The sequence below is a fragment of the Neltuma alba genome, unplaced genomic scaffold (assembly GCF_004799145.2).
Source record: "Neltuma alba isolate B1F8T4 unplaced genomic scaffold, ASM479914v2 tig00010614_pilon, whole genome shotgun sequence".
Taxonomy (NCBI): domain Eukaryota; kingdom Viridiplantae; phylum Streptophyta; class Magnoliopsida; order Fabales; family Fabaceae; genus Neltuma; species Neltuma alba.
In genome coordinates this window covers 360,472-387,473 of record NW_021635471.1, presented here as the reverse complement: position 1 = coordinate 387,473, position 27,002 = coordinate 360,472, and the positions used below count along the sequence as shown (strand labels likewise).

General features: G+C 30.4%; 1 protein-coding gene and 1 long non-coding RNA gene across 2 annotated transcripts; both read right to left on the bottom strand.

Moving 5' to 3' along the window:
* Positions 1-2,352: 2,352 nt before the first annotated feature.
* LOC114757629 (UPF0481 protein At3g47200-like) lies at positions 2,353-4,070 on the bottom strand. Its single transcript, XM_028946716.1, has 2 exons — positions 3,933-4,070; positions 2,353-3,585 (listed from the first exon to the last, which is right to left on the bottom strand). Exons 1-2 carry the CDS (start codon positions 4,068-4,070, stop codon positions 2,353-2,355), a joined length of 1,371 nt encoding a protein of 456 aa, XP_028802549.1.
* A 19,032-nt stretch (positions 4,071-23,102) lies between these two features.
* On the bottom strand, positions 23,103-26,497 carry LOC114757592 (uncharacterized). Its single transcript, XR_003741586.1, has 3 exons — positions 26,354-26,497; positions 24,014-24,085; positions 23,103-23,402 (listed from the first exon to the last, which is right to left on the bottom strand). It is a non-coding gene; the product is annotated as an uncharacterized LOC114757592 (long non-coding RNA).
* Positions 26,498-27,002: the final 505 nt, after the last annotated feature.

Here is a 27,002-nt window from a genome sequence, read left to right as displayed (position 1 = left end):
AATCTTTAACATGATGTACTAAAATTATACAGACTTCCCATTTGTTTTTAAAAAATTCATTTTAATCTAATTTTAACATCATTAGGAATAAATGTAAAATATTAAAATTTGTTCTAGACGTTACACAACTGTAAACCACTTGAAAATAGGCAAAAATAATGATTCCATAAGATATTGAATCTCAAACTATTCATTTTTCTATCAGATGATAAGGATGAAATAAGGAGAAGAAAATGATTGAGAGAAAGGATGCAGAGAACGAAGACCCATGGCCGCTCCTCACTGATGGCATTCCATTCAATGTGGATTGAATTCTTTGTCAATCCAAGCTAGCTACATCGACAAACCATTTCGCAACTTTGAAGATAGTTTGGTTTCCTTGGTTACTACGAATAATAATGTACATCCTCTGGTTCTTATTATAGTGCATCGTCTAAAATGAATTTTTAGTTCTAAATATAAGTAATTAACAACTCGTTAATTGTTACTTTAGCTAATTTTACCGTTATTAATAATAAAAAGTTTATAGAAGTTTGTGTTTATCTATCTACATCATATCATTTAAGCTAGGGATAATTTTGGAAAAAATTATTAATTTAGGAAAAATTTAATAATTTAACTGTTATTTTTAATATGTGAGAATTAGTTAAAAATGTTCTATAATAAGAACGGGAGGAAGTATTTCTTTTGATAAATTTTATGTGATATTTATTGGTTGATTTGATATGCTAAATGGACCCAGTCCTTGATCCACAAATTAAATAGGCGCCCATTTACATATTCAGGGTTGCTGGTAATAGGTGTCATCAATTCATTGGATAATTTACATCTCATCTCTTGCATCAACATTTTTGTCTCTAAACCAACGCTTATTGAATGCGCAGGGACCACCTGTGTCATGTCTGACCGTAGCATATCAACCTCACACCCGAATATAAATTTAATTAATTTTTAATATTAACCTTGTAAATTACATTAAGCTCTAACATTACACTATTTTTCATGTTTTAGTAAGATTTAAATAATCAAGTTAGGTGGTTTATGGATAAGAGAATATGTCACTCCATCTTTTATGCAGAAGTTTTTGGAACTTCATTTTTAGCCTTCTTGATTTGTTAGTTGATTACGGAGGAAGAAGAGAGGAACCGGTATCAGGGGTTCATCAGAAAATTTGATTTAGGTGCAAGGGCATTCTAGTCATAAAAAAAGTGGTTCCCGTGTGTAGAATGTGGAAGACGATTCTATGGATACAGCTGGTTCGTATTGAAGATGACTCTGATGCACATTGAAAGCCAGAAAGTAAGGAACATATAAATGTGGCACTGCTTCTTTCTTTATTTTGAATGGACGGTTGACTACAAGTCTACAACGGCCGATCATATTAAATGTGGTTATTTAGGTTTGGTGTTTTTTTATAATCAACCCCACCGTTCTTATTAGGTTTTTTTTTACGAAAAAAAGTTTATGTGAGTTAGGTCTCGAAGCTGAACAGAACTAGTGTATGTCTTGAAGCTTAGAGAGTAACTTACATATCAATCATCAATAAAGTTTTCACTTTAGCAGCAGAATTCAAATTCACAATCTTATAGGTTATGAACCGACTTCTTACTAACTTGATCAACTCTTACCAGCTTCCCTCCATTCTTAATTATGAAGTAACTTGGATTATGTGTAATTTACATATGAATAATGTCCCATTTAAATATTTCATGTCTCCTAAGTTGTTGGGGAAGATCAAAAACTGAAAGGCCATAGTTGATTTATCTGCTTTTATATTATATTTAATTTGTCTCCTTAGCTTGTTTCACTTTTGTTTATAAATGCATTGGTTGTTAAGAAGCCTACGATAATTGGCTTAACTAGTTTGCAAAATAATTAAGAATTTTGCAGGATATGGAGTACCATTCTGTACATTTAATGTACATTTTAGTGCATCAATGGGTAGGTTCTTTTAATTACTAATTATTCTAAGGTCTCCCAATATTACCTGCCTTCTTTTGGTTCTCCCTAATTTAATTAACTGGATTTGGTCAGTGCAAAATGTCAAATTATATTTCGCTAATGATCTATAGATGCATCATTGGCTTTGGTTGTAACAACTAAATTTCTAACTCATTATGCTTCACTACCACAAAATAATTCAGATAAAACAGATAATAACAGTAGCAGTAGTAGAATTAATAGCGACCATACACTTACTATGTGGCTGCGTAGTGCACTTTCTGCTTAAAACAAGATTTGGATATCAAAGTTCTTCATATAATATCTCATACAATAATACAACAAAGTTGGAGTACATAACACGCAAATTATAATATTACAATAATATTACATAACCTCGAAATCCAGATTCTAGCGCCATACTACTTGAAGGATAGAGAATATGGCCTGAATGAGAGTGAGCATGTTGAGTACAAATCCAGTGATAGAAAGAAGAAGTTGGCGTTTCAAAGCTCGCTTCATTTGGCGCCCAGGATCACGGGCAAAGTGGTTCAACCTTCCACAAATGTCAGAGTATTCAGTATTGAAGTTCGATAGAGTAAGATTAGTCGAAAGCCTATCAAATATTCTAACAATATCAGATGGATCGCCAAGATAGTTGTGGATTATACGCTCACGGATAAGGATATTCACATCTTCGTGCGAGTTGATTAGGCAGTCCAATATTAGCGCATAGTCGCAAATGTAATGCTTGTGAGGATAATGACACTGCTCAAAAGCTATCATATTGTGAAAAATCATAGCAGTGTCATCGTCCACCCGAATCCTTGGGACCTCCAGGACATTGTTTGAATATTTGAGGTCTAACAGGCATTTTGACGAGCTTGACCTGAACCTTAAGCCAACTTCTTCTAACTGTTTTGCACTATACAAAAGAATGTCATTATGCACTTCCGGTAAAAACATACTTCGACGAGTTAACGATCTTGGCAAGTGACACGATCTAAGAAGATCTGTGAAATGTTTTATCTCTAGATGAGGCTCAAACATTTGCATGTTAAGATAGTCAAAGTAGGAATATGTAAGCTGAAGAAATGAAGGGCGATGACCTCTACCATTATGAGGAAAGGCTATGTTGTATAGCTCGTCAAGGAAAAATAATGGAAGCTGATTCTCAAGTAAAAGCAAATCCTTACTTATAGCATTATCCAACCATGATTGTGATAGTTTTGCATCGGGTATCATGCGACCTTCAAAGGTCATAATAAAGAGTTGAATGATGAAAGCAGAATCCACTAATATCAGTTTCACAAGATCCTTCTTGTCATAGTTGATTCTCTCAAAATAAGAAGCACGGACCTTTGACTCAGATTGTTTTGTGAAGTTAACCAAACTGTCCAAGTCTGTCATAGCTCTTTGTGCAAATCTTTTAAGCATTATTTCTTTGTGCCTCTCCATTTCTTGCAGCCTCTTATCACCGTGATGGAAAGGACCAATGGAAACAACCTTAGGAGTGTAAGCTTCGTTATTTAGATGACGGATCGTCGTAGGCACCCTGTAGATACAACACAAAGGCGACAAGAGGCCATCTTCACTAATCTCTATCAATGCTTTTATGTCTATGTTGATCTCCTCATCTTCCGCCTATATATCAATTTAGATTCAGAAGGAAAGCAGAAATTGCGCATTAGCAAAGCAATGAAGGTGACCATAGAGCTTGGGAAATATAAATGTTTCTTTTCTTAATAACTGAACTGTAATCTCATAATATTTGTTAAGAATAAGAAAAGGATAAAAAAAAAAAAAAGAGGCTGCAATGAATCTAACAAGGTGGGAGCAAATTAAAGGGAATATAACAAGATTAAGAAAAGTCTAATAATTAAGGAATTATATAAACAAAAGCAACCTTAAAAGTAGTAAGCAAAGAGGAAGTATGGAAAACAAGAAAAAGCTTTAGAATTAAAGAAAGAGTAGCAAAGGATAACGCATACGTGTGGTTGTTGGAAGTGATTGGAGGATAAATCTGAAGGCTGAGATGAGAGAAGTCGTTGCAGCTCCGCCCTTTGTTGAGCACTCTCATCAGACGCCAAGTTTGTTTGATTCATGTCAGTATGTGTTGCTTCTGCCATCTTAACAACAGATTCACGAGATAACGGTGAGAAGACGTGAAGAAGGAAAAGAAAGTTGGTTTGCTCTGCTTAGAAGCCTACACCGAAACCGCCAATGTCAACATGAGAATATATAGGACGCACGGCGCTGTGTCTCAGCAGCTGAAGCTGGTCAAGTCAACTTTTTTCGATATTTGATTTGGCAGTGGCGTTTATTAATGATTTCTTGCTTGTATGATTACTTAATATAATAATGAGCTAAGTCAATTGCATTGGTTGGTGTTTAGGGTCACATTCAAATTTTATTTTGCCTCAAGCCCAAGCAGTAAGACTCCAGAAGAGCTTGTAGAAATATGAGAGTTAATTGCAGCAGAAACTACTACCTTCGGCTCACTTCAGACATGTGAAGGTTGCAGAAGCTGCAGAAGCGGCTTCAATATGAGAAAGTTGCAAGAACATGGATTGGATTTAATAGAAAACCACCATTTTATGCCTGTAAAAGCGAAAGAGAGACAAAAAGAAAGCGTAAACCACGTCTATTGAGATACGTTCCACAATCAATTATAATGGTTTACTTGCTTCGTTCAGGCGTTGTTGTCAGGCAAAATAACAGAAAACAGTGATAAAAGTAAATCAGAAAAATTAATCATTTGGTCCTATCTATAGTCTTAACATGAAATTTTGACATGATCTAATTCAGCGCCTATAATTTTGATTTATTTAAAACTAGATTTCTAAAATTTAACTTGACCAATATGGTTCTTAGAATTTTGACTTTTCAAACTTTTAGTTCCTATATTTCATAAAATAAACTATAAAAATTATGTTATTTCTTAGACATCAGTGAATAATGTCTTAAAATGTTAAAATTATATGAATTGAGTTACACAAAGTCAAAATTCATGGATAGGGTTTTATTGAGTTATAAGGCAAATCAAAGTTTAACGATGAGTGATGACTGAGTTTTAATTGAATCAAAATTATACAGATTAAGTAATTAGTTTTTTCAAAGGAAATTATTTAAAATAATATTTGCTAAAAAATGAAGAAATTCATCTTCCTGTGATTCTTGCGATGATATTATTTTAAAAAAAATTATATTAAGTATATGTGACAGTTCATTAGATCAATTTTTTATTTTGTGGGAATAATAAATTTGTTTTTGGGAGAATTATTGTTAAAGACTATTAATGATGATATATACTCACCATAAGTCCACGACTTCTTTTTTTCCTTACCAAAAAAGAAAAATAAATTTATGTTTTATGAATGGTAAATAGTGCTAAATATTTTTTAGTTTCTAATATGTATTATGTAAATGGTAAATACTTATAATTTGCGTTAACTATGTCAACAATAATTTCGAGTCTTTTTAAAATTAGTCTATGAATTGCTAACAAGAATCGATCCAGTTGATAAGAAGTCGGTTCATAACCTATAATGTCGAAGGTTCAAAGGCTCTCTAAGTCTGGAAATATGTCCCGACCCCGATGAACGTCGGGACCTAATTCAACCAAACTTTCTTTTATAAAAAAAATAATTAATCCGTGAGTTCGGTGCTTAGACTAATTTATTTGTTATGATTTAACGGGTCATGAATCAATATCTTTTTCTCTCCTATCGACAGTCAACGAATTTCATCGTGAAGCACCTTTTTTTTTTTTTTTGGCCAGATCGTGAAGCACGTTTGATGTCCAGTTTTCGTAGGTATTGAAATGAGAGAATTATATAGTAAATATAAAATCAAATTGTATTATTCAATGTACACGATTTAAAATTTGACTTCTGCGAGTTATTAATTATATTGATAATAAGTGGCTGGGAAAGATAGTGGTATATATAAATGGTACATACTTGTTATTTGAAGAAAAAAATAAGCTGAAGTTTCTTGAAGATGAAAACTATTTTAATCATTTTTTATATCTTAGAAATATCAAATACTTGAAATGATTAAAAATTTAAATCACCTGAAAAGATAAAAAAATTAAGTAAAATAAAATAATGATAAAACAGAATTAAAAAATAATTTCTCCTATAAGACAGAAAGAAAATGTTATTTTAATTACTGTTTACAAGTCACTTTATATCATGAATAAACTATTTTATCTGTCATTTATTACAGTGTAAATTGTTATTTGTTTGAAAAATGTATGTATTAATTATGAGTAGCGTCAGAAAGTTATTAAATTTTAAGGTAGAGTTAATGAGATTTAATTTTTAAGTTTTGGTCAAATATACTCAAAGTGTGATTTATAAATAGAATCAGAGGAGCATTAGGTTAAGAAAATCTAATACCTTCTCCGTCTCTTCTTACAAAATCTAATTTCTTGGATTGTTTCGTCCTTTTTTGTAAGATCTACTTTAGGTTTATATAAATAATAAATACATTTTTTTCTACTTTATCTTTAATTAATATATACTCACTCATTATTTTTTTCCCACACAATCTCTTTCATCTTTTTTCTTACTCACACCTACTAACCTACTCATTTATAAATAAGGATGGACATATTTGAGAGGAAAAAATGCATTTCTTACATATTTATTATAAACTTTCTTTGAAATTAAAATATATGTTACACAAACTTTCTGTATATATTTTAGAAATATGAAGAAATTAAAATGAGGCCAAATTTTTGGGATCAAAAGTCATATTAACCCTATATAATTTATAAACAAGGAGAAATTGCTTTTTTTGGGGGGGGGGGGAGGGGATGACATACAAGTTCTTGAGTTTAGAAATCAACTATCATATCCACCGCGCGTGTGTGTAATTATAGCAGTTGCAAATCTTGTTCAATGCTACTTGGATGAGGACAGAAAATTATTCATGTGAACAATATTTATAACAACACTACATTGATGAAAAATTAATTAGCTGAATGATAAGTAATGGAAAACCACAGAGTTTATGATGAATTCTTTCAATATTTGTCATGGGATTTTATATTCATCTGAAGTTCCTTTACGAGCTTCTGCAGCTTGTAATTTAAAGCAATCTTAGTTAATTCTCTAAGCAAGTAATCAAAAGTCTCATACATAGAGATTCTTAAATCCTCATTAGCATATTATTCCCATGATAATATTTTCAGGCAGATTTCTTCCTTTTAACCCGGACGATATATCTTATATCTAATGAGAACATTATCAGAATATTCAAGGTTTGGTGTTAAAAGTATCCACTCTTCTTCCTCTCTTTTTTTGGGGGGGGGGGGTAAATATAAATAATCTAAATTTATATTTGAACATTTCATATTTAATTTTTTTATTTTATATTTTACTCTGAAACATTTTAAGAACAGCAATTTTAAATTTAGAAAATATTTTTTTTCTTTTAGTGAAACTTTCTTGAACCTTCAATTCAAAACTTAATCCCACTTAATGAGAAGAAGTCATTTTCTATACATTCACTGCTCAGCTCATGAAAATTCAAAGTTGTTGAAAGAAAGGAACACGACCTGACACACTTCATTATAATAGGTTCCTCATTGGTAGTCATTCCTTTCAATGTAGATGGAAGTTCTCATCAATCTGAGCCCGCTGCATCCAAAACAAATCATTTTCATAATTTTCAAGAGGTGGGGGCCATGATTAGGTTAGTATCACTAATTGCTATGAATTATAATGTCATCTTATTATAAATTTTATGTGATATTATATATATATATATATATATATATATAGGTTGATTGTAAAAGCTAAATGGACCCGATATTTAATCCACAAATTAAGTAGGTTAATATCAAAAGACATATACACATTTACATGTAAATATGTCGGGAGACTAGCAATGGATGGAGGTTTTCATTCAGTACTTATTTCACTGTAATGCAATTTAGATAATCTAAAATTTGATGACTTGTTCAAATTTAAAATTTTTATAATCCGAAATTCTTTTCAATAATAAATTTATTTCTAACATAATCGTTATTTTGAATTTTGTATCTATTAAAAAATAATTCAAAAGATATATAAAGTTAAAATTAATTCTGGACCATCGAAAATTAGCGTGGTTGGTTGAGATTAAGATGAGCATTCCGTCACTATTATTTCATTGGCTAATAATAATGTCTTATTTTATGACCACATCTTTTCTGCCGGCATTTTTGTCTTTAGTCTTCTGGTTACGTTTCGCCACACTTTGTTTTTTTTTGCCCTCTCAGCATTAGACCAAGTTAATACGCGTATACGTCATATATTTAAAAGTTGCACAATTCATGTGAATAGTATAATTTGTTTTGCGAATTTTATATGTTATATGAATTATTTTATCTTTTAAATATAACAATTATAAATTATTACATATATTTACCATAAAAAATGTTTTAACATATCTATTTTTACATTCTTTTAAATAAAAAATGAGCTTCAATGTGCGGAATCCACCCTTGACTTGTTACAAGGATTGCTCACCGAACCGCAGCATCCTATTTATGGACATTAAATTGTGATTCTCTATGTATAATATATTTATCGTCCTATAAATTAAAATTTAGTTTTCATGAGAAAAGTTATATTAATTATAATATATAAAATGATTCAAAAAATAAAATAAAACGTATTAAGAATATTTGAAAAACGCTTTTCGTCATAAAATTACAAATTATCAAATACTTTCATAGAAAAAGAATGTTTAGTAAAATACGGTAATCTTTCATGTGATGTACTAAAATTATAGAGACTTCCCATTTGTTTTTAAAAAATTCATTTTAATCTAATTTTTAACATCATTAGGAATAAATGTAAAATATTAAAATTTGTTCGAGACATTACACAGCTGTAAACCACTTGCAAATAGGCAAAAATAATTCCATAAAATATTGAATCTTAAACTATTCATTTTTCTATCAAATGATAAGGATGAAATGAGGAGGAAAAAAAATGATTGAGAGAAAGGATGCAGAGAACGAAGATCCATGGCCGCCCCTCACTGATGGCATTCCATTCAATGTCGATCAAATTCTTTGTCAATCCAAGCTAGTTAATTACATCGACAAACCATTTAACAACTTTGAAGATAGTTTGGTTTCCTTGGTTACTATGAATAATAATATACATCCTCTGGTTCTTATTATAGTGCATCGTCTAAAAAGAATTTTTAGTTCTAAATATAAGTAATTAACAACTCGTTAATTGTTACTTTAGCTAATTTTACCCTTATTAATAATAAAAAGTTTATAGAAGTTTGTGTTTATCTATCTACATCATATCATTTAAGCTAGGGATAATTTTGAAAAAAATTACGACAAATTTAATAATTTAACTGTTATTTTTAATATGTGAGAATTAGTTAAAAATGTTCTATAATAAGAACGGGAGGAAGTATTTCTTTTGACAAATTTTATGTGATATTAATTGGTTGATTTGATATGCTAAATGGACCCAGTCCTTGATCCACAAATTAAGCAGGCGCCCATTTACATATTCAGGGTTGCTGGTAATAGGTGTCATCAATTCATTGGATAATTCTTTTACATCTCATCTCTTGCATCAGCATTTTTGTCTCCAAACCTACGCTTACTGAATGCGCAGGGACCACCTGTGTCATGTCTAACCGTAGCATATCAACCTAACACCCGAATATAAATTTAATTAATTTTTAATATTAACCTTGTAAATTACATTAAGCTCCAGCATTACACTATTTTTCATGTTTTAGTAAGATTTAAATAATCAAGTTAGGTGGTTTACAAAATTTATACTCCAGATGTTTCTTGTTGTTTATTATAAGAGACAATTATGAACTATGTCATGTTCCTTTGTATACAATTTTTTAGAACAGTGATCCAAAAATATTTTTTGTTTTTTATTTTCAGAACTTATTTAAAAAAATATTTATATAAAACTACTCTAAAGACATGAAAACAAAAACATAAAAACAAAAAGGCCTAGATAATCTCCCAGCGAGCCCCACCACATTGAAACTTGTTATCTGTATCCAATTCTTTAAGAAATCACAGACAAAAACGCCAGAGCCGCCTACTGTCTATCCTGGAAAAAAGAGGATTGTCCCCCAAAAGGAAAACAGGTGCATCTTCGTCGTATGATTCATACCTGGTCGGTTTTCTTAGATTTTTGGCTCATTTTTTCCTCCTACGTATCATGTGACTCTCCTTAGTGTGGTTATCTTTTAATTTCTTCTCTTTCATGTCTTTTGTTTTCATCCACGACTTTGTCTTCATTTACCTGTCCTTTAATTGTTTTATGTACGACTTTGACAGGCTGTAAGACCCTTTTCCTTAATAATTTATCTGCTCATTTTTCTAATTCTTTCATGTCTTGAAGTTTATGGTTTGTAGTTATACAACTTTGTCTTCATTAACCTGCCCCGGTAATATTGTTTTTTAATTATTTTATGTACGACTTTGATAGGCTGTAGGACCCTCTTCCTTAATAATTTATCTGCTCATGTTTCTAAGCCTTTCATGTCTTCGAGGTCATAGTTAATTTCCGTGTTGCTTTGATATGATCTTTTTGGGCTTCTTGTAGTTTCATCTTTGGTAACGGGGCTTAATTAGCTGATCTCTCAAATTTATTTTTGTTTTGTTTTTAGTTTTTTAAGTTTTAAATTATAAGTTTTGATTTCTCAAAAGATAAAATAATCCAAATTTTTATTAGATTATAAGGACTAATATTTTAAATTAAAAAAAATTTGAAAGACCAAAAACTAAAATGAGAATAAATTTGAAAAGCTTATATTAACCCTGGTTTATAATATGCACTGATTGTTAAGAAGCCCATAAGATGTTGCATGTAACTATTTGATTTGGTCCATAGCTATTTGGTTTGAGGTGTCTTTTGGATTCAGATTACAGAACTTCCTTAACGATAATCAGTGGTTACTACAGATACTTGAACAAAAAGCAAAAAGCAAAAGCCAGCGTGAAGCATATTAAAGGTTTTAAGGGAAAAAAGATTAGCATGCCCTATGAAAGCAATGCTCTTAATTAAAGTATCATATGGGGGCCCCCCCGCAGGATGTTATAAATTTACTACCTCCTATATTTAATGCAGGAACTAATTAGAGATTTAATTTAGTGTTAAATATAAGATTCTAATCTATTTTATTTTCAAAAAAATTGCTCACCAAACTAGTGTTCCCTTCGTTTCAGTTCATAAGAATCATTTCACTAAATCACACAAATTACAAAGTTAATTAAATTTAATTAAAAACTATATATATAGAAATTATAATTTTTAAAAAAATACTCTTATTGATGAGGGGGAGAGTGTATAAAAAAATTATTAAAATAAAGAAAATTATAAAAGAGAGAGAATATGTGATGAAGAGGGATGATGGTCTGAAAAATAAGATAATAAATACATTGATTATTAAAATGAGTAATTAATTGGGACAACATAAGAAACAAGCCAAGAAAATTTGAAATATCTTGCAAATGCTTTTTATAAGTAGGAACCAGATAAAAATGATAATTGTTTCTTATAAAAAGGGACGAAGGAGTATTACCGCAACATATGGTTATGGTTATCTAACATATGAAGCTACTATATTAAATATGTAGGCAAACATAATCCCAATCCCAATGTCCCCAATTCATTTAATTATTTTTTTTGGATTTGTAGTCCAACTTAAGCTAAGCCTAATTTCAACCCATCAAACCTAAACTTTATTACAATTTTTATACTGAATCACACAAATTAAAACTCTTCCAAACTTTGAATCATCTGCAAATAACTATTAAAATTTAATAACAAACTTTTATCAGCTTTCAAGTCTATGCGGGTGACCCCTCATTATCAGTGATATACCCTCTTAAATTGTATTTTGTGTGCAGATAGTCCCTCAAACTTTAATTGATATGTAAATAATCTCCCCAAATTTTAAGCTGCATGAGGGTAAGTGATGTACAAAACTAATCATACGGGCATTATTTGCATAAATATAAAAGTTTAAGAGGTTCATTATAAAGTTCCAACGGTTATGGAGGACTGGAGTTATCGATCTGTACATGATTCAAAGTTCATGGAGGTTGTGTATAATTTAGCCTAATTTTTATAAAACAATATCCTTATTTGGGATTATCAAATAAGCTTATAGAATTCTTTATATACAGATAAACAATGATATGCTTTCTTTTGGTGAAGCTCTTAAAAAATTTAATTAAATAAATGAAAATTCTACTAGATTTTTAAGAGAAAATTACCACAACATTAGCAACTTTCTTCATCAAATTAAACTTCATATGAATCAAGTCTATTATAATGACAAATTTTTAAGGTATATTTTCAATAACTTTGAAGTTAACTCATTGTACAACTATTTCAAAACAAGGATAATCATGCAACTAATTATTAAAGATTATTAAATTTTAAAGTTTTAAAATTAAATTGCACCTCCTGACCTTATTAGTAATTATAATTATTTAGTGGTAATATAATCGACACTTGAGTTATAAATAAGTAACGAGAAATGAGTGTAAACTATACAAAAACCAATTTTAATATGTCATTTAGAACTAGACACATTAATGGTTCGCGAATCTCTTTAATTTTTAATTTACTTTTGACAGATTTGAATCACTAGCATGTAGCCTGATCAAGCATTAAGTGATGAGCAGCTTAACTTTTAATATGTTAGTATATTTATTATTTAAAAATTAAAAACACTAAATTTAGGATAGAAATTTAATATCTTTTTAAGAAAAATTATAATATTACCAATGAAATTAAATTAAATATAGCCTGTCCAACTTCAGTTTGGATGGTCTCATTTGTACTCATCACTACAATAAGAATGAAACTGAATCCCTCATGGCTTGTAATAGTAACGTGGTGGTTGAACTCGTTCTACAGACACGGAAGAATTTTCAAACTTTTCTTTTCTATTCCTCACATATCTAATTCCTTTAACTTCTACATTGTCTAATTTATGAATCTTTCAAATTAGATGTAACTAATTAAAATTGTTTATTATTACTACTAGTATTACTTTTTGAGTTTTGACATCTCAATAAAAAATTTTGAAATATCTCGTTTTAATTATTTATATTTGATATGGACGCACACAAGTTAAAGGCAAAAAAAATAGAAAAGTGGGGAAGCTGAATATTGAGAAATTTTAACCAATGAATATATGAACGATATGTTTCCAAGGCCATGACTTTAGGAGAAGGGGTTAAAGTATATATTTAGTTCTCTAAATTTACTTCAACTTTTAATTTAATTTTTCAAGTTTAGAAAGTGTGTATTTAGTTTCTTAATCCCAACATCATTGGTTTTATTTAATGAAAAATGTTGACTCAACAAATTTACATGGTGAGTTTGTAATTAAATACTGACAAAATATGCCCTCTATTATAATTCTTTGATATAATCATTTTATATTTTAAAGTTTAATCATACTTTATCAACATTAAATTCTAAAGTCACTATGTAAGTTTGATGAATCAACTTTTTTGTTAAATGAAACTGACAGTGTTAAAATTAAGAGACTAAAAATATACTTTATAAATTTAAGAGGCTAAACTAAAAATTAATGTAAAATTAGAGAATCAAAAACATACTTTAACCTAACCAAAAAAAAAAGCTCTAAAATGAGGCAAGCTTTTAAAGAATTAATTTAAAAAATATTTATAGCAAATTATAAATAGAAAATTAAAATCGTATAGTCTTGTAAAATTTTCACAAAAAACAAACAATTTTACTGGTCCTTGTAGTTTTGATCCATATAAATACATTTAAATTTAGACCAAATCCTTATGAAACTAAAAAGAACAAAAGCAAAATTCAATCAACCTGTAAGGAGTAAGGACCAATATTAACCCTGACTCATATCTCAAACAGGGAAACAGAGGAGCAAGAGTTTTTCTTTCATTTCTCTTTTCTTAGAAAAAGATTCATGCGTATCAAAGTTCGGTAACCATACTGACCGACGTGAGTTGAAAATCATTCTTGAAGAGCTTCCTCAAACTTATCACCAAGATAATTAAAATAACGGTACGTGCCTGCATGCATCATTAGTCATATTATTTATAAATTTATAATTTTATTAATATCATAACTTACCATGAATTTTATGTTGTATTAATTTGTTTGCTTAAATAATATATATACTATACTATTAAAAACCACCTTTTAATAAACATTGTTCATTTTAACAGTAACGATCTAAAATCATATCCATATGCTTGTTCTTTTTAAAATATAAAATTGTCTTGTAAAAAATCTTGAAACTTTCTCAGAATTTCCAAACTAACGTATGGATATTCAATTAATTATCTATACCGACCGTAGCTAGAAAGAATTAGAATGTTGTCAAAAAAAAAAAAGAATATTGCGGCACAATAAGCATTGGGACGAGTGATAAAATCCAATGTAAATCTATTTATCTACCCTATTATGTTTTAGTAGTTATGTAAATCCAGCGTAAATCTACCTACCCTATCCTATGATATTTTATTAATTATCTCACCAAAAATGAATAATTTAATAGTAAAGAAGGTGCATGCTGTGCCTGAATTATTGATGTTCAAACTTCAAACCATGCATCCATATTAAATTTTTTTAATTTCTCAATGAACATCGGAATTCATATTAAAGGCATGTGAATGTAGCCATTTTTCTATTATATCACACGACAGCATATGCATAGCAAGCAAACTTAGTGAGACAAAAATTATAAGGTTAAAGTATACATTTGATCCTTTGACTTTTATGTAATATTTTAATTTGATCCCTTAATTTTAAGAAACACATATTTGGTCCTTTAACTCTAAAATCATTAGGTTTCAATAATTATTTTTTACAATAATCACAGATTTTTTGATAACTAAACTTAATATGTCTGCATTTAATAATATTTTATCAATATGTAAGATCTTAATGTCATCATTTTTTAAAAAATGATACGGTTAAAAGACTAAAAATATACTTTTTAAAGTTAACGGATCAAATTAAATTCTTATATAAAATTAAAGGACAAAATTTATAGTTTAACCAAAATTGTAATTTTAAATTACAAATTTATCATTATAATATATTGAATGTGTTAGCTTTTTATTGGCCAAGAAAAATTTGTGGGTTTTCCCCTAGAAAGTTGTCACTTTTGCTGCAAAATGTCAAATTGTTATACGTTGGGCGTGGGGGCGTCAAGAATTAAATATAAACATGAAAAGACTTGACGAAGGCCATATGCTACAAGGGTTGATTCCATGATGCTGTAATTGCATAAGGGAGAATTACGAGGCGCTTTGATCGTCTTCTTCCACAATCAATTCTTAATGATTTTATTTTATGCTCTCTTTTGGGAAAATCAGCAGATCTTTTCATTTTTGTCGCTTGAGGTTTTGATTTTCTCGTTATTTATTATTCATGGCACGAAAATGATAGGTCAAAAGTTCTTAACCACAAAATTATTTCAAAATACCTTTTTAATATTATATAAAACCCAAGTCGAGAATAATGTTCCCAAAGCATATTAAATCTAAAAACTTGACTGTTAGATGATGTCAGGTATGGTGAATCTTGATCTAATGTGATAAAGCTTCAACTTAGATGAAATTGAGCTTAATAAAGTATACATAAAAGTTATCAATGAACCTATAAACTCAAGTCTTGATACCTGAGGCTGGTCAAAAAACAAGTCTTGATACCTGAGGTTAAAATGGGGTAACTTTCCACTGATCGTTCTACTCAAATACTTACTCATCCCTTTGCTCCCGGCCAAATTGTAAACTTCCCATTTCAAGTGTTGATCCTCATTGTTTTGTTCTCATTCATTCCTTATAATTAAGTGGTGTGTGTGTGTGTGTGTGTATCAAAATCAGGTTTCGTCCTTTGCTTGTATAAAGACACCATTTAAAGGCAAAGAAAACTAGAAAAGTGGGGAAGCTGAATATTTAGAAATTTTAACCAGTGAATATATGAACGATCTGTCTCCAAGGCCATGACTTTAGGGGAAGAGGGTTAAAGTATATATTTAGTTCTCTAAATTTACTTCAAATTTCAATTTAATTTTTTAAGTTTAGAAAGTGTATATTTTGTTTCTTAATCTTAACGCCATTAGTTTTATTTAATAAAAAAAATGTTAGCTCAACAAATTTACGTGGTGAGTTTGCAATTAAATACCGACAAAATATGTGTCATGATTCTCCAAACATTAGTGGGACCCAAAGAGGACACGTGGCTTATGATCACCAACAAGTATTGTGCCTTTGCATGATGCTGTTAGCAATAACCGAATGGAATCTCAACAATATGAAAGCAACGCTATATATGCAGAGGAGGGTTAGTGAAAAGGGTGCGGATGATTTTGGATGATCTTCTCTCTTTGGTCCCGCTCTTGGGAGTCCTCTCTCTGTGGCTTTCGTATCTTCCCCTCCCCTCTGTATCTTTCCTCTGTTTCTATCAGTTGTTTACAATACTATTTAAATGTATTCTCATATGCGTATAGTTATAACTGGATTGAATATTAAATATATGCTAATGATTCCATTGTGTTGAGGTATTTTGGAATTGAGATCATTACAATATGCCCGACGTTATAATTCGTTGATATATAATCATTTTATATCTTAAAATTTAATTATACTTTATCAACGTTTAGTTGTAAAGTCACTATGTAAATTTCATGAATAAGCATTTTTGTTAAATAAAACTAAGGGTGTTAAAATTAAGGAATGACTAAAAATATGCTTTATAAACTTAAGAGACTAAATTGAAATTTAATGTAAAATTAGAGAATCAAACACATAAAAAAAGCTTTAAAGTGAGGCAAGCTTTTAAAGAATTAATAGAAAATATAAAATTTATAGCAAATTATAAATAGAAAATTAAAATCGTATCACCTTGTAAATTTTTCACCAAGAACAAACAATTCTACTGGGCGTTTTGCTCTTCTATGTTATCATTCCTTCATCATATATATCTTACCAAACAAACTATTGAAAAGATACCCTCTTCTATTATGAACCACACCGCACATGATCCTCTCCATTCCATCCTTCATTCATGTCCTATTTTAATAGTTATGTAAATCCAATGTCAGTCTGGCACCAAAAAAAAACAATCCAATGTCAATCTACCTACCCTACCCTACCCTACCCTATGATATTTTACTAATTATGTCACCTAAAATTGGTAAAGAAGGTGCACGCTGTGCTTAAATTATTGATGTTCAAACCATGCATCCATATTAAAATTTTTTAATTTCTCAGTGAACATAGGAATTTATATTAGAGGCATGTGAACGTAGTCAATTTTCTGTTATATTACACGACAACATATACATAGCAAACAAACTGACTGAGACAAAAATTGTAATTGTAAATTACAAATTTATCATTGTAATATATTAAATGTGTTAGCTTTCTATTGGCCAAGAAAAATTTGTTGGTCTCCCCTATAAAGTTGTCGCTTTTGCTGCAAAATGTCAAATTGTTATGCGTTGGGCGTGGGGGCTTAAAGAATTAAATATAAAGATGAAAAGACTTGATGAAGTCCATATGCTACGAGTGGTGATTCTATGATGTCGTAATTGCATAGGGGAGAATTACAAGGCGCTTTGATCGTCTTTTTCCACACTCAATTCTTAATGATTTTATTTTATGTTATCTTTTGGATAAATCAGCAGATCTTTTCATTTTTGTCGTTTGGGGCTTTTGATTTTCTCGTTATTTATTATTCATGGCACGAAAATGATAGGTCAAAAGTTCTTAACCACAAAATTATTTCAAAATACCTTTTTAATATGATGTACAACCCAAGTCGAGAATAATGTTCCCAAAGCGTATTAAATCCAAAATTTTTACTGCCAGATGATGTCAAGTATGGGTGACTATTGATCTAACGTGATAAAGCTTCAACTTAGACAAAATTGAGCTTAATAAAGTGTATATAAAAGTGATCAATGAACCTATAAACTCAAGCCTTGATAACTGAGGTTAAAATGTGGTAATTTTCCGCTGATCGTTCTACTCAAATACTTACTCACCCCTTTGCTCCCGGCCAAATTGTAAACTTCCCATTTCAAGTGTTGATCCCCATTTTTGTTTTGTTCTTATTCATTCCTTATAATTAAGTGGTATATATCAAAATTAGACTTCCGCTTGTATAAAGACATCATTTGAAGCTTGTAATTGCGTATTCTTTGAAGAGTAAGAAAGGATTGGCCCTAGTTGTAGCACCACCGACTTGTGTGTTTCACACACCATTAAAGGAATGGATTCGATTCAGTCCAAAAAAAAAAAAAGGAATGGATTCAATTTGGGATGATGGCCTTGGTTAAGGTTTAGTAGGGACTTGATATTTGTAACGTTTTCAATATGGAGGGAGCATGTTTGTGTGGTCAATAATAGGCTGACACTTTGATTAAGATATTTAGGATTTCAAGTATGAGTGTAGACATGACTTGATGTGGAAAGTCTCGTATTGAATGGAATTGGTTTTAATAAAAACATATATATAAATCTAGAAGGATTCATAAACTCAAACCTTAAGGTTTTGGGCTAAGACATGGTATCTTTAGAAGTGGTATCAAAGTTTGTTTTTATTTGGAACTTGTGAAGAGACACATATTAGAGACAATTTCATTCAAGATACTGCTTAAATGTGTGCATATCTCTTAGTAGAAATTTGAACATTAGTTCATTATTTTATAAGGGATTAGTCTCTTCCGTTAAATGTAACTTCTATTGGTGTGAGGAGACAATTTTAAAATCCATGACTGCACCCCGCGTTTAGAGCCCAAAATGGGACTGTGTTACATCTTTTGAAGCCCACATGATTAGGCCGACCTTGGTCATGGTTCCGACAAGAGGGGAGCCGATACTTATGTAGTTAATCATGGACTTGAATTTGAAGGGGTATACAAGAAGTAGGAGTAATAAGTTGAAGGCAAGTAATTGTTAGACCACTTGAAATTTTTAGGACATATTATTGTGATTAAACAATTTACATAATGTGCTTTGCCTGCATTTAAAGTTTATCTGTTTTTGTTTTTTTTTAAATAAAAAGAATATAAAAAGTGGATACATATTAAACATTTTTTTCTAATGTAAACATGTTTTTTACATTGTAATATTTGCATGAGAAAATTATAAGGAGAATTGTTATGAAGTCCCAAAAAATGAACGTAATTGCTAAAAAGTCCCAATGATAATAGAGCATCTTACAATGACAAGTCCCAAGATAAAAAATGAAAACTAGGCCATTCATGGGATAGGATGGGATTAATTTTCATCTCGGGTTGGGATGGGACGTCATGTCTAGTTTTCCCTTTATAAAAAAAAAACTATAATTTTTGGTATGAATTGTTTTATGTTATAATGTTTATTTTTCATTAGGCTTCTAAAGATAAAAACATTAAAAAAAATTATGTAGGAAGTCCAATTATATAATTAAAAAAGTGTAAAAACAATACCATAAAAAAATACCTTAAAAGAAACACTATGCATTGTCATAAATTAAACATGAGCAATCTCACAAGGTGTGAGCAAATTAAAGGGAATGTAACAAAATTAAGAAAAGGCATTATCACGATTGAAAGGCACAGGATACATACTTGCAATCTAACAAGTGTATATCTTTGAAAGTGTAATAATAATGGAGGAATTAAACAGAAGTTACCTTAAAAATAATAAGCGAAAAGCAAGTATAGAAAACAAGAAAATGCTTCAGAATTGAAGAAAGAGTGGTAAAGGATGATGCATACGAGTTGTTGTTGCGAGTGATTGGAGGATAAATCTAAAGGCTGAGATGAGAGAAGCGGTGGCTGCAGCTACACCATTTGTTGAGCACTCTATCTATACCATATCTCGATGCCATGGAAAGAAATAGATATTTCACCTAGTTTGTCAGAATATTCGGGCACCCTATGCAATTAACCAGCGAGTGGTAAAATTAAAGGTATCTTCACATGTTTATGTTTTGGTCATATTGAAATCCAATGTAAATCTACCTACCCTATTATATTTTACTAGTTATGTCCCAAAAATCAATCTACCTACCCTATTATATTTTACTAGTTATGTCCCAAAAACCAATGATTTAATAGTTAAGAAGGTGCATGCTGTGCTTAAATTATTTGATGTTCAGACCATGGATATAATTTCTTAATGAAAATTGGAATTCGTCTGAGGCATGTGATTGTCGACAATTCTCAGTATTATATTACACGGCAACATATGTATTACAAACAAACTGAGTGTTGTTTTCCCATGAATTTATAATTATAATTAAAATGACAAATTTATAAATGACATATTGTAATTAAAATATACCAAATGTGTTGGTTTACCCATGAAATTGTCGTTTTTGCCGCAGGTTGTCATATTATTTTGCGTTTTTTTTTTTTTGGGATTGTTTCCGACGGTTTATTGTTAGCTACGTTAGCATCAATTTAACATCATACGAGATTTTTTTTTTTTTTTGCAAAGAATTAAATATAAAGATGCTAAATTATTTAGTATCAATTTGACGAAGTCCAGATGCTAACTCTATGTTTGGTATGAGTGAATTAGAAGGGGGGGGAGAAAAAATTTTAATGAGTTCAATTTTAAAAATTAGAAAAATGAGGTTATAAAATTTTGATGAATAGAAGATGTAAGATAAAAGAGTAAGAAAAAATGACTAAAAGCTTTTAACTCCACTTCTTCAATTTTTTAAATTGAGCTCATCAAAAATTTTCTTCTCCTGTCCTTCTATCTGTTTCCTTCATACCAAACTGATTGCTTCTACATTCTATGATATTGTAATTGCAAGGCGCTTTAATCTTCTAACCCATTCAGATCTGCATGGTTTCAATTATTGTTGGGATAAAACTTAATCCGTCCTTTGTGGATTAGGTCCAAGCCCAAAAGATTTTGGGTCCAGTTGCGATTATTAAAAGATTAGGATAGATATTAGTAAAATATCTAATCTTTAATTTAAATTTTGATGGGAAGGGTTATTTGTGAGTAGAGTATGTGTATTTCAACATACACGCATGATCAGAATTTTTTTTTTTGGCAGACTAACTACTCTTTCTCCTCCCTGAAAGACTTCTCCAAAACTCTTCCTGTCTATGCATTTGATGTAAACCATAGGTCTGTATCCATATATGTAAACAGACTTCGTATAGGCAAAATGCATACCAAACATCACCTCTAGGTACATCTAAAACCCAATAATTATTTTATGCTATTTTCTTCCGGCAAGCTAGCATTTCATTTCAATTTTGTCCTCTTGGATTTCTAATTTCACTGTTTTTTATTGTTCATGGTATGCATTTCCAAAATTAAATAATAGATCAAAGCATCATGTTAATCACAATACTTTTTTTTTTTTTTGCAAAATATTTGACTTTTTGATATCATATATAACTTAGGTCGATAATGGAGCATATTGAATCTGATAACTTGACCATGCTAGATGTCAAGCGTGGATGACGTGAAAAGTATAGTTTTTAATATAAGACCCAGTTAACTAATTTAAAGACATTAAAAAAGTTACAAAATTATTTAATTATAGCATATATTACATGATTTCTCTAAAACACTTACGTGTATCATTAGAGTATATATCAAAATTTGGAGAAAAAAGACAAATATAAATACTTTAAGGTAATTTATTAATTTTTTAATCTCAAAATAAGTCAACTGAGTGCTATATTAACGCCTAGAAGTAATAAATAGAATTGATATATACAAGTGAATGAATCTATAAACAAGTCTTAACATTTTAAGATGTGGTGTCTTCCTATTCAAATATCCTCTCATCTCCATGCCCCAAGCCCATTTGTAATCTCCCACCAGTCCGCAATATAAATTATTTTAACTAATTTATCAGTATCAAAAAATGGTAATTAAATCATTAACTCTGTTTCAAATTGAAAAAAAAAATTCAATAAAGAAAAAAAAACAAAGAGTTACATTTAAACAATATTGTAGGGGCAAAATTGATAAGTAAGCATTAATTACTCTTTAAGTTACTTATATTTTACACCAAGTCATTCCTTTAGAAACAACTTATATTGTGAAACTGAGTACTCCATAAGGTCCGATAACGTTCATATTATTCTTTCGAGCCTTTCACATATCAGTTGACAATTTTGAACTATTATGTATTGACTATTTATATTTAATATGGCGGCACACGAGTAAAGGGTAAAGAAAACAAGAGTGGGGAAGCTGAATATTGAGAATTTTTAATCAGCGATGATATGAATTATTGGGGAGCAAATTTCATGCTCATCCGTTATATGGTACAGATTTATAACTTGATGGTCCGTATTTATTCCAATTTTTTATATTTAAATAATTTTTTATTTTAATAGATATAAAATTTAAAATCAAGATAATCTTATAATTGGCACTTCTTTTAAAAAATAAATTTATCATTAAAAAATTATAGGTTAAAAAATTTTAAATGCAAATCATTCAGATCAAATTTTGAAGGGTCTAAATTTTGTCATAACAATGAGTACGCGATACTCATCATTATGATAAACACTAAATGAGGACTTGAACTATTCCATCTCTAGCGTCTTAACTTTTGAAGGCAACAGCTCCAAAAGTTTGGCAAACTTTTAAAAACTGAATGAAAAATATAATATTTACAGTAAATTGTATCATTGACAAATTATGATTAGAAAACTAAAATCGTATTATATTATAAATTTCTTTCAATAACAAACAATCCAACGAGTGTCACAATTTATTCTGATTATGCTTATAATGCTTGGGTTTCTGCTCTTTTATGTTTCCATTCCTTTGTCATTTTTATCCTATCAGACAAACCATTTTCGAGGTACTCTTCTATTCTATTATGAGCCAAACACAAACATTCATCATTTGTGTCTGTAACATCCTACTCTATATACCTTTACGAAAGTAGATTTAAAAACTATGGTTGAGAGTTTACACTAAAAAGGTGGTATTTTTAAAACTTTTTATCTGCTTTGACTCAAAACTTATAACTTTAAACTTTGAAAGTTTTATATGATATAATAAGACCTGAAATCATACTACCGTGATCTAATAACAACAACAATTTATCAGAGTTATACAGATGTTTCTACAGAAAACTCTACTTTTTTGTTTCAGCGTTAATAAATCATACTTGGTAAATCCTAAACCATTCATACTATAGATAGGTCATTAATATATGCATATATGTATGCTAAGTACCCAGTTATGCTAAGTTACCCCCAAAACACCACTCCTTATGGAGGTACATACATCCCATGAGTGGAAATTACATAACCTCACCAAATGAAATATAAGCATCACAAAAGGAAGGGGGAAACAAACACAAAAACATTCTGGATTAATTAACTAACTAAACACTAAGCTCTTCTTTCCTTCCACCTTAGCTAAGCTTCCACCAGCTTCTCTTTTCCTTTGGATGAACTGGGCCCTATGGTTAAATAGAAAGGAGGGGTGAGATTCAAAGAATCCCAATAGCAGTAATTATATTTCATATATTATGCATGGTATAAAACTGAGCATGCATGGAGAACAACACCTTACAAAATTACCGAACTAAGTAACTAACTGAGGCATATTCGCTGTTATTTAACTGAATCTCATATAACTGTTGCGCATAACTGAGTAACTGAATAACTAAACAGCTGCTAACTGATTAACTGAGATTAACTGAGCATATACATACAGATTAACTGAACAGCTACCAACTGATAACTGAATAATTGAGCAGCTGCTATTTGATTAACTGCATAACTGTGCAGCTGCTATTTGATTAACTGAATAACTGTGCAGTTGCTATGTGATTAACTAAATAACTATGCAGCTGTTATCTGATTAACTAAATAACTGTGTAGCTGCTATTTGATTAACTGAATAACTATACAGCTGTTAAATGCGCATATACTGGACAGCGAAATGCATGCATATGGCCATGGCAATAACTGGTAAGGCAATTTACATGTTCTCATGCTTAACTATAGCATTATGGCACAAACAGACATGCAACCAAAGCAAAACATATAAAATGATGATTAAAGCTACCTTCCGCCTGCTCTCCTGTGCGGGTACCTTGCTCTTGGTTTCTTCTTGGTAAGTTAGGACGCCAATTAAATCCTAACATTTCAAGTACATATATAGGATGAGTTAAAATTGGGATTCTGGTTAACCCATAACTAACTAAATCTTTTTATAACCCCTGCTCAAGTGTACTCTCTTCTTTTAAGGTAGCTGGTCATTTTGGCCCAAAATTTACACTTCATCTACGTATTTCTAAAAGTTTCTAACACTTCCCCTTTCTTATGTTTCTCTTAACTTCCTATTCTATTATGATTTAGCTAAGACAGTATGATTTAACTTAGTTATTAACTCTTCATGCTTCTTAAATAATTGCTTAGCATACAGGAACACAAAACAACAAACTTAAATCATCATTCAAATACTCTTCGATCATAAATAGCTATATAGAACATTAACTTGACATTTAGAGATATTTAAAAGGAAATTCAAATTAGTTCCTCAGGTCTAATTCACTCTTATACATTTCACAAACATGGATGGTTTCATCAATCATTTCGGTTTCCTTTATTATCTGTTTTGAACATTTAATCTCACTCACATAGCTAAGAATAATAGTTTAACATCTAAACATATAATTTAGCGACTACGCTTGGGCATTTGTTTAACACTATATATCAGCAACTTTATCTTTATAAATACCAAACAGCAACTTCTGTTGGATCTTTAGCTCTAAGCCTTTTATTCTCTTCATTATATTAAGCCTTTAATAATTCACACATTGTCATTCTTAATAAAACAGTGACCGTTTTATGTCCTTAGCCTTTAAATTACAAAACATGAGATTGTAGTAGTAACATAATCAATTCTCACGCAGCAATCATGACTACTCTTAATAGAATTGAGAATTCCTTACTTTCAGTTATCACATATCACTCTAACCATTATAAACAGTGGGTAGCATTTATCATTGGTAATAGCTACAACAATATTATATCAATTTCCGACATTCAAATTCAATGAGCAAGTATCGGCACATCCATTATGTCACATTCATACAACTTTATAATCATCTCATTCAAGTACGTTGCACATTTCTCATTCAACAAGTATTTTCCAGATTATTCAGCAAACTTTTCCAAATTTAATATCATTCTTCAAATTGCCAATTAGTCATATGTTTTAGTTTTCTAAATGTTAGTTCTTTCATGAACAGCACCCATTTTAATATCTTCAAACACACAAAGCTGTCATTATCATATACTAGCAGCATATTTAACAATCTGAATACTCATCTAATATTTCAGGTATTATATAGAAATTTATTACCACTTTTCTTGCTTCAATTACAAACTCAAAACATTAGAATAGTTCAAATGTCCACAGATATAATAATCCAATTTGAAACACGAATCAGCAAAATTCACATCAATAGCATTCTCAACATATTTCAGCTTCCAAAACAGCAATTAACAAGTTCAAATCAATTTTCAGCATCCATCTCATCCAGCAACAATAATACAACACGCATATATTTATATATATACATATATAGCTTAGTTATTCAAGCTTCAATAATTTAGTTTGGCCTCATGACAGCATCCTTGTTAAATCTGAATTATCATCCTCATTTACTAGCTATCATCATTTTCACTTAGCTTGATTATCATCCAACAATCTCACCGGTTCCCTTAAGAAATCTAGCAGCATTTTAATAGTTTAAACCACTGTTGTAATATCAATAATAGCAGCATTTTGAAAGTTATATAAAAATACTCCAGCTTCACGTATCCAGATCACACAACCATACACGTATATAGTTCTTATTCCTACGCTTCCTTGAATTGAAGGTGATGGCGTGCACATAGACAGCAACAAAGACAGTACAGTCTGCTATATTTTCAACTTTCAAAATACTTACATATATAATATATATACATGTACACACCGATTCGGAAAGTGGCAAGTTGCAACACAGACATGTATATCAGTTTAAATTCACATGCAATCTGAGAACATAGATGAGCCCAGATTTCAATCAGTAATCATTCAAAGTATTCAATAATGCAATTTCAGTTTCAGCAACTTGGACACCGCAGAAGATCAAACAGGGGCGTCCTTGCTGCGGCTAAATACCAAAACAGATTTAAAACACAAAGCTTCAATCTCGGCAATATGACCCAGAATTTGAATGACATCTACCATCAGTGTTCAAATCTTTTCTTAAGTTTACTCGGTAAATTATTTTCCTTTAGTTTTAATCGCCTCTAATGCCCCCAAAACATCACCTAGAATCCCATGACCCTCTCCCAACTCAGACCACTCTAATCAAAGAAATCAAGGACGGGAAGAGGCTGAACGGCTTACCTTGGTTAGACTCTAGTGTTGCATGTGGAATTCGGCCACTCTTCTCTCCTCCGCTGCACACTTTGATCTCTCTCTCTCGTTCTCAATCTCTCAATCGGCCTCCCACTGTCTCTCAGACTCTCACTCTAATATACACCATCAAGCTTATTGGATCCGATTCTTGTCTAACAAAAAGAAGGGAAGCGTGTTGAAGGAAATCTGATGCAAGGAAACAGGTGTTTGAAGGTAGTGAAAAGGAGGCAGAGAACGTGACACAGAGGTAAAAATTTGGGAATGACCATTGAGGGGAAAGACACGTATAATTGGGGAAAAAGGCAAAAAGTTATTTATTCATTTATTTTCACAAGATAACTTATCTCAATTCTCCCCTTTTCTAAATTTTTACTTTAATCTTACATAGTTTTTAAAATTGATCTTTAGCATTTTGTAGGAGTTTTCTTTCTTTTTAGCTTCTTTGGCTCACTAAATAACTCTCCTAAATTTTGGAGGCTGAAAATTAACCTATAACTATATATATATTTTGAATTTCTCAAGAAAATAAGCCTTTTATTTAGGAAAATAGATTTTAAATTATCTCTACCCTTTTATTCATCCATAAACACATTTATCTCCCAAAATAGTCATCTATAATTTTTTTCTTAGTTATTTT

Bases quoted from the DNA above. Each gene is read 5' to 3' on its own strand.
- LOC114757629 (XM_028946716.1), bottom strand. From the start codon at position 4,070: ATGGCAGAAGCAACACATACTGACATGAATCAAACAAACTTGGCGTCT. The intron at 3,586-3,932 runs GTATGCGTTATC...ATTGATATATAG, and splicing joins ATCACTTCCAACAACCACAC to GCGGAAGATGAGGAGATCAA.